Source organism: Barbus barbus (genome assembly GCF_936440315.1).
Source record: "Barbus barbus genome assembly, chromosome: 3".
Classification (NCBI taxonomy): Eukaryota; Metazoa; Chordata; class Actinopteri; order Cypriniformes; family Cyprinidae; genus Barbus; species Barbus barbus.
The window spans coordinates 34,187,198-34,196,923 of NC_136731.1; the positions used below are offsets into that span (position 1 = coordinate 34,187,198).

Sequence of the window (9,726 nt, forward strand, 5' to 3'; positions counted from 1 at the left end):
ACAAGAACATAATTTGGTCGCAATTGTTTTTGTTTTTTTTGCTACGACATTTGATTAATGAATGCATGCTGATGAAATTTTATCATAATTTATATTATAGTTATATGGTAACGAAAGTGTTCAACATTCAACCCGTTCTTTTTCATCAGTAGCCTATATTTGTGATTTAAATTTTATGATCAGGAATTCCTTTTTTCGTGCGCTTTCACTTTCCAATTTGCGATCTTGGTGTCACCTTTTACAAGAAAAGATAGTTGTCTGTTTTGCTTGTATCTACACACCTTTCATTTTTTAAGACTAAAACAAATATGGATTCATTGTTATTCTTAATTAAAAAGCACAACAACAATAAAACAGTAGGTTACAATGACAAACTAGCTTGCATAACATTTATTAACCAAAAGGAATAAGAGGCATAGGACACATCACATGCTGTATTATTTACCGACTAATAGCCTGAATTACAGAATGTTTAGCAAACACTGAGGAATCAAACTCCTTGTGTGTGCACCGTGACATAATTATGATAACACTGTTTGTTGTCAAACTTTTTTATAAAATTAGCATGATTAATGTAATATTTAATTAACCACGGTCTGTATTCTGAAACTGTATGTTCATCAATAGTTACTGAGGGAAATAAAGAAATATTCATCTTGTTTTTTTTTTTTCCATGTGATTTATTATTATTATTATTATTATATTAAACAAATTTAAGTCTATTCATTTAAATTCTTCTAAGTAATTCTGTGGCCCCTGTAGTGGGCCCAGGCTGCCTGGTTAAGAACTACTGCCATAAGCTGCAGTGGTAGACTGCAGGCCCTTTTTTTTACTGTGTCTATTTACCTTATGTGCTGAAAAGACAGCACATAAGGTCTGGGATGTTGAAAATACATTTGGGGCTATAATAGCCTAATAGTCGGGACTGTGGTTACCCACCTGGTTACCAGCAGATGCAGTAGGGAAGAAGAGAGGCAGGTATTGCTGCAGGTAGCTGTGACTGTATTAGTGATGCTTGAGTTGCAGTGTTTATAGAAGAAGGCCTGGGGCATGGCTTCCTGTTACATGACAGCTCTACAAATGGCTTTTGCCCATAACAGCATGCTAATGCTTACAGTAAAACACTGGTTATGGTCACAGTCAAGCAGCAGCAGGGGACATCACATTTGTTCCCCTGACTAGAGTGTGTGTGTTTTTGAGCCGGGGGTTCATCACCTTGTATTTGTGCTTATTAAAGAGAGTGGGCGAACAATTTCAGGCAGAACTCTTGATTCATTAATTCAGTTTGCACTTATATTTTGTCTAAATGTAGGATAAATATTAAAACCACACATACATACAGGTACATCTAAACAAATTTGAATATCGTGAAAAAGTAATTTTCTTTTGTAACATTTCAAAAAGTGAAACTTTCATATATTTTAGATTCATATAATTCCGGGTATCTTTTGTTCTTTGAAACCACAATAATGGGGAAGACTGCTGACTTGGCAATGATCCAGAAGACAATCACTGACACCCTCCACAAAGAGGGTAAGTCACAGAAGGTCATTACTGAAAGGTGTGGCTCTTCACAGAGTGCTGTATCAAAGCATATTAAATGCAAAGTTGACTGGAAGGAATGGGAAAAGGTGTACAAGCAACAGGGATGACCACAAGCTTGAGAATACTGTCAAGAAAAGCTGATTCAAACACTTGTGAGAGCTTCACAAGGAGTGGACTAAAGCTGGAGTCAGTGCATCAAGAGTCACCACGCTCAGACGTCTTCAGGAAAAGGGCTACCAAGCCACTTCTGAACCAGAAACAATGTCAGAAGCGTCTTACCTGGGCTAAAGAGAAAAATAACTGGACTGTTGCTCAGTGGTCCAAAGTCCTCTTTTCAGATGAAAGTAAATTTTGCATTTGATTTGGAAATCAAGGTCCCAGAGTCTGGAGGATGAGTGGAGAGGCACAGACTCCATGTTGCTTGAAGTCCAGTGTGAAGTTTCCACAGTCAGTGAGCTTCCTCCTGCTGACAAGCTTTATGGAGATGCTGATTTCATTTTCCAGCAGGACTTGGCACTTGTCCACTCTGCCAAAGGTACCAAAAGCTGGTTCAATGACCATGGTGTTACTGTGCTTGATTGGCCAGCAAACTCGTCTGACCTGAACTCCATAGAGAATCTATGAGGTATTGTCAAGAGGAAGATGAGAGACACCAGACCCAACAATGCAGATGACCTGAAGGCCGCTATCAAAGCAACCTGGGCTTCCATTACACCTGAGCGGCGCCACAGACTGATTGCCTCCATGCCACGCCACATTGATGCAGTAATTCATGCAAAAGGAGGCCCAACCAAGTATTGAGTGCATAGAAATGAACATACTTTTCAGAAGCCTGACATTTCTGTTTAAAATTTCCTTTTTTTATTGATCTTATGTAATATTCAAAGTTTCTGAGACACTGAATTTGGGGTTTTCATTATCTGTAAGCCATCATAAAAATTTCAAGAAATAAAGGCTTGAAATATTTCACTCTATGTGTAATGAATCTATATAATATATGGGTTTCACTTTCTGAAATGAGTGACAAAAAATATTGGCCTTTTTCATGATATTAAATTTTTTGAGATGTACCTGTACATTCCACAGAATCCGGGTGGCCATAGAAACGGGAAATGTGTGAAGGCAAAATGTTTTTATAGAAAGTATAACCAAGTTACCCTACTTCATGAAACAATACAATGTGCATTATAGCTCATTCTGGATTTGGTTTTAAAAGTGCAGTGGTCATGTGTAGTCTAAGCCTCTACAAAAGGTTTTTATTGTTTTTATGTCATTAAGAATGACAAACTTGGCATTTCTTGAAAACCCCCTCAGGGCAAAAGATCTTGCATCTTAAGAATGCATTTGCAAAGAGTGAAAAATGGCTTAACAGGTGAAGACAGGTGCAGACTTAATGTTCCTTTCACTTCCATCCATATGCGTGCAAATGTTAGAAGATGGAAAGAAGTTTTGTCTTTTAAGTTTGGTGAACTCTTGACTAAAATGCTTAATCATATGGTGAAAGACATTTGACTAACAGACTGCTTGACTCAGCAATACAATATGGAGTAGATGATAGGCCTAGATTTCAACAATTTGAATTATTCTACTTTTATTATTTAAAAGAAAAGCCATAGAGTGATGTAATCTGTGGCAGATATTTGTATATATTGAGTCTGGAGTAATCTCTAATTTTTAAAGTTTAATGTGACCTTTAAAATGAACAAAAAATAACATGTAATAACACAAATTTATGTGCACACACACATTGTCTGGCAGAAATTGTCAAATAACCTTTCCAGTGCACATAAATAAATACACTTGTACATGATTATTAGTAAACGAGACCCAGTGTGTTTACAGACCTGCTTGTATGTGTGTTTTTGTATCGTCATTGACTGTTCAGACTAATTTTATCGGCAAACACACACATCAGTTCAGTTATCTCTTTTCTCTCTATGACTACCTGTTTTATATTCATTCCCTTGTGTTGTCTTACCTGCATCTCCCTCATCTTTCTTGTGCACTTGTTGTTTTTGATGCACCTATGTTGTCGTTCTCCTTCTATCTCTGTCTGTTTCATATTCATCCCTTTCTATTAAGCCTTCCTCATGCATCTCTCTCTGGGAGAAATTATTAATATTAATGTTTCTCCCTCTCCTCTCTTTCCTCACCCTCTATCTCATCCTCTTAACATTTCCCTCTCTCTATATCTGTTCCTTACTGTCTGTCTCTCGTTTACATTTCACTTGGATGTCTCTCTCTCTCTCTCTGTCTCAGTATTCATCTATTAGTGTTGATGATTCTCTTCTATCCCTACAGCTGTACAGTCATCTATCAGTTTAATAATCTCTCCATCCTTCTGTCTTCTGCCCTGCTCTCTCTCCATCTCCTGTCTCTCTTCCGCTCTTATTTTTCACTGCGCCGAGTGTAAAATCCTGTGTTAAATGAACAAGCATGTCAGAGTACGATAATTAGGGCCATCATCATTAGTAATGGCCTGTGTCTCATTGGATACTCTTATATAAGGTTACTGGAGTCTAAATAACCTGAGAGAGCTAAACCCCCTTGCATGGGGTTCGGGTTGAATTAGCCATCCATCAGCCGAAGCACATTGCACCAGTTAATGCTGCTCTAAGACCCCATGAGCCTCAAGTCTATGGGCGAATATGGACATAAAGATTAGTACCATAGTTCACACGTGCAGTATTATTGTAGAAATGCACAAGGGAGCTAATTTTAATTTTACTCCCATAATGTAAAGGGAGTAAAATCTTCTTTACATTATGCTTCCCAAATGTAAATGAGCAACAAAATTACAATGTGTCACTGTTTTTATGACAGATGCTGTTTTAATGGGAGAAGACGGTCTCATGTCCAGTGTTGGGGGTAATGCAAAAAGTAACATGAGTTATATTATCCAATAATATCCTTTTTTTAAAAGATTTATTTTTGGCATTTTTGCCTTTTATTAGGATAGGACAGTATTGTACACAGGACGTGAAGAGACGGGATGGGATTGGGAAAGCACAACTCGGGACGCACAAAGCACATTGGCACTATATGTTTTGCCCACGAGGCTATTGGCGATATAACATAAACATAACGTTTGTGTTTGTAACATTGTAATGCTTGATACTGTACAAACGTGAATTTACATTTACTTCAGCCTGTGGCGTATTCTTTTCACTTTTGATATGAAAGGGCTTTTTTTTTTACATTTGCCAAAAACATTATATTAAAATCAAACAAGCAAGCCCAGCCCAGATTTAAAAAGTAATCCAAACATAACACAAATGTAATGTAACATTACTTTCTATAAAAAGTAACTAATGTAATTAGATTTTAGGGAGTAAAGCAATATTGTAATGTATTTCTTTTAAAATAAACTTTCCCCAACACTGCTCACTTTCCATATGATGCTGCAAGTGATACCCATAAAAAAACTGTCTTATTGTCAACAAAAACAAAAACATTTTTATTAAAAATGTAGAAAAATACACTTTCATGGCTGGTATGAAATATTTAGCTTGTAATTTTTCACCTGCCACTGGCCAGTGTGTGGCAGTAAGGTGATTTTGGACCTTGCATACAGCAGTTCGTTTGAAGTCTAGGATGTTGTTTTAAGTGTCTGCTGTTCATATGCTCTACATGAATACCTATCAAGGGGATCGTTAACATGCACAAAGAGACAAGAATCTGAGTGCATTACCAGTGTACAGTAGTTGAGTTTTTCAGACGGGAAACTGCATATGTAACATAATTAGTCTTTGCATCGCGAAAAAAAAATGTCCCTTTCAACTTGATGCATTAATTTTCTTCAACATTCATTTGATTGCAAGTTCTTGTTGTGTGACATTTGAGCTATTATGTGAACCTAAAATATTTGACTTTATGAGAGTTACAAAACATGGCTTTCTTCTTTGCTTCTCTTTTGCAGTAAAACATGCATTAATCACAAAGAGGCCAGTCAAATAAGAGGACCTGTTAAGGCAAAGACGACACAACTTATGTAATTGTATCTGTATGAAAAAGTAAACAAAGACAAAACACGCCACCAACCAAGGAGACTGAATATTTTCACTGAAAAATGCAGAAGTGACATCCATTGCGGGAGGAATCTACAACAGTTTAAGAGACAGTACTGGAGACATTGGAATCAGCCTACCATCCTCTTTGGAACACAGGAAGGGTCATGACCCAGTTGCCATGCGCATCACCACGGTGACCAGCCTTTCTAGTCCCTCCCCCCTCCTCCTCTTATTGGTTCAGCTGCTGTTGTGGCTCATCCTCCCAGGCCAAGAGGCAGTTGGAGCTGCCTCCACCTGTCCCGCGCTGTGCAGTTGTTCTAATCAAGCTAGTCGAGTGATCTGTACAAAACGAAACTTAGAAGAGGTGCCTGACAGTATATCAAACAACACACGATACCTCAACTTACAAGAGAACTCAATACAGGTAAATTCTGACTACAATGTTCTTTTCCCATATGGCTTTGGGAGAGGATGTTTATATTTGTTTGTTTCTTAGATTTATTGAGTGTCAGTTTCACTAATGTTGCTTGAACACTGAGTTGCTTTAGCACAAATGGCTCAGCCTTGCTCAAATATTTAGTTTTTTTTTAGTGTGAAGTGAGGTGTTAATATGACCTACTTTGAGGGTGAAGGTTTAGATTTATTCTCGAGATGAAACAGATAATAGTAAATATACTGTTTACCCCGACAGTGAAAGTGTTAACCAAAAACAAGCCTATTAAAAATGAATAATAATAATAATGCTTTTTATCAAGCCTCCATTTAAGCATAAAAATTCAGATTTGGTTTGTTGTGTCCTCGAGCCCCACTTGAAATGATTAAAAATCTAAAAATGTTTTAATACCTGAAGGCATCCTAGATTCTTTGGCTTCTTTCTCTCCCATAGCATTTTACCACCAGAGTGCAGCTCTGACAGATTCCACCCTCCTCTTCAACACCCCCAACCCAGTGTGTTTAACACCCTCCTCCCCTCCCCTGCTCTATATACAGAGGGGATTGTGGCAGTAGGCCAGGAGGAAGCTTCTCGCTGCCCAAGAAAAGCAGTTCTGGCTACATCCGATGCACAGAGACAAATTGTTTTAGAACCCATAGCATTTTGAAGGGACAGTTCACCCAAACATGAACATTCTGTCATTATTTGCTCACCTTCATGTCGCTTAAAACCTGCATGCTGTTCTATGGAAAATGAGAGCGTTTTGAGGAATCCTTATGCAGTGCTTTTGCATTCAGTTCATAATAACAATTTCTGTTAAGATACAAAAGTAAACAAACAAAGAAATAGAAACACAATAAAAGTATTCCATCTGTTGTTTTGAAGCCGTATGATAATGGTGTGAGAGAACAGACGTAATGATTTAATTCATTATTCACTTATATTTTCCTCTCTAAAATGGTCCATTGCTCTGTACCAGGTTTAACATAGACACTAAACAGCATTCGTTTGTGTGTCAGAACTGAACATGGTTCAAATGCCAGTTAAAATGTGTCGAATTACATTTGAGTGCTACAGCGGAGGGTAAGATTTGCTGTCAACAGCAACCTTTATTCTTTTCCTTGCACAGAGCTGTCATATGGATTAAATTTACAGTGATTTTCTGTTGTTTTTTGTCCTTTTTGGAGATGGAAAAAAATGGTCACTATGACCTGAAAAAAAAACCCTGCTTGACAATTCTTCAAAAATTCCCCTTTTGTGTTTCACTGATTAAAAATAACAGCATACGGTTTTGGAACAACATGAGGTTGAGTAAACAATGACACAGTTTTATTTTTGGGTGAACTATTCCTTTAATGTGTTTTTCTTCAAACATTAAGAGTGACTGATAACAATTTGCAGAACAACTTTTCTGTAAAGCACAACAGAAAATGAATGTACTTTCTTTGTCTATGACTTTATATTTTCTAAAATGTTCATCCTTCACAGGAACAAACAGATCACACACAACTTTAATCCTAAACTTGTACCTGTAATTTTCTCACTTAGGTGATAAAATCAGACACATTCAAACATTTGCGGCACCTGGAGATCCTCCAGCTCTCCAAGAACCAGATTCGTCAGATAGAGGTGGGCGCTTTCAATGGCCTCCCAAACCTCAACACTCTGGAACTGTTCGACAACCGCCTCACGCTGGTGCCATCGCAAGCTTTTGAGTACCTCAGCAAGCTGCGTGAACTGTGGTTACGAAATAACCCCATTGAGACTTTACCAGGCTACGCCTTTCACCGCGTCCCCTCGCTGCGGCGTCTTGACCTAGGCGAACTCAAGAAGCTGGATTATATATCTGATGCAGCCTTTGTTGGACTCATTAACCTGCGCTACCTGAACTTGGGTATGTGTGGCCTGAAGGACATCCCTAACTTGACACCCCTGGTGCGACTGGAGGAGCTAGAGTTGTCTGGGAACCGTCTGGAAATCATCAGACCCGGATCCTTCCAAGGCCTGGAATCGTTGCGCAAACTATGGCTCATGCACTCTCAGATGTCGGTCATCGAGCGCAATGCTTTCGATGATCTCAAGAACCTAGAGGAGCTTAACCTATCCCACAATTCCCTGCACTCTTTGCCCCATGACCTTTTCACACCTCTGCAGAAGCTGGAGCGAGTGCACCTCAATCACAACCCATGGGTGTGCAACTGTGATGTGCTCTGGCTAAGCTGGTGGCTGAAAGAAACGGTGCCGAGCAACACCACTTGCTGTGCGCGGTGCCACGCACCACCCTACATCAAAGGAAAGTACATAGGAGAGCTAGACCAGAGCCATTTCACCTGCTATGCCCCCGTCATTGTGGAGCCGCCCACTGACCTCAATGTGACCGAGGGCATGGCTGCTGAGCTCAAGTGTCGCACTGGTACCTCCATGACCTCCGTAAACTGGATCACTCCGAATGGCACCCTAATGACCCATGGCTCCTACAGGGTCAGGATTTCCGTTCTGCATGATGGCACACTGAATTTCACCAACGTAACTCTGCGTGACACCGGCCAGTACACCTGCATGGTGACCAACTCAGCTGGGAACACAACGGCAACTGCTGTCCTGAATGTGACCGCAGCAGACGTCAGTGTCAACTACACCTACTTCACCACTGTCACTGTAGAAACTGTGGAGTCTACAGGAGATGAAGAATCTGCATTGCGTGCCTTCAACGAGACCTTCATCCATATTACCGGGCCTACACCTTCTGGGCACCTCTGGCATGAAGTTGTCCCCACTACTGCCTCTTCTCTCTCAATCCTTGGCTCATCGTCTTCTCCCCGAGCAACCAAACCCACTTTCACTGTCCCCATTTCTGAGCCCAACTATCCCTCTGGACTAGATGATGTGATGAAGACCACCAAGATCATCATTGGTTGCTTCGTGGCCATAACCTTCATGGCTGCCGTCATGCTGGTGGTGTTTTACAAGCTGAGGAAGCAGCATCAGTTGCACAAGCACCACGGGCCGGCACGAGCCATCGAGATCATTAATGTTGAAGATGAGATTGGAGCGGGAACGGGCATCCGTGGCAGCGGCATCTCAGGAGGATCCACGGTACCGCAAGGAGGCTCCAGCGGACAGAGCTTGCGTCTGCACCACCCCGAAATCGTCAACCTCCCAAACCTTGCACGAGCAGAGCATCTCAACCATTACTACAAGACCCATCACTTCAACAATAACATGATGGGTCTGGCCCTTGGCGGAGGCTCGGGCGGAGGCCTAAACAATAACAACAACCCTTCGCCCTGCTCCCAGGTCCAGACTACCCCCATCTCTTGCACGCAGGTGCCAGTCTCTGCAGGTAGTACATCATGCTCCATGCCTTCTCCAATGCCTCTGCCGACCCTTGGCATCCATGGGTCACTGAAAGGCCTGATGGGTAAAGGGCATAACCCACAGATTGAGCCGTTGCTTTTCAAGAGCGGCTCCAAGGAGAATGTCCAAGAAACGCAGATCTGAAGTTGAGAAAGAGAGGAAGGGAGAGAGGGAGAAAGGTAAATGTACAGATAAAAGATGGAGAAAGAGTATCAGGGAGACAGAAACAGATGAAGGGTATTGGCTGTTCAACCCCTATGGGTATGTTCTCAGGAGTAATGAGAAAGGCAGACCCAGCATTGTATGAAATATTACCTACACAAGAATACAAGATACAGCTGTGAAATCGCTACCAAGTAAATATGCTGGCAAAGAGTGGAG

General features: G+C 40.6%; 1 protein-coding gene across 1 annotated transcript; it reads left to right on the forward strand.

Moving 5' to 3' along the window:
* Nucleotides 1–5,721: 5,721 nt before the first annotated feature.
* Nucleotides 5,722–9,489, forward strand: LOC306859947 (leucine-rich repeat-containing protein 4B-like; the record flags this gene model as incomplete). The annotated part of the gene is made up of 2 exons (XM_079401371.1): nt 5,722–5,979; nt 7,537–9,489. Exons 1-2 carry the CDS (start codon nt 5,734–5,736, stop codon nt 9,487–9,489), a joined length of 2,199 nt encoding a protein of 732 aa, XP_079257497.1. The 5' UTR covers nt 5,722–5,733.
* Nucleotides 9,490–9,726: the final 237 nt, after the last annotated feature.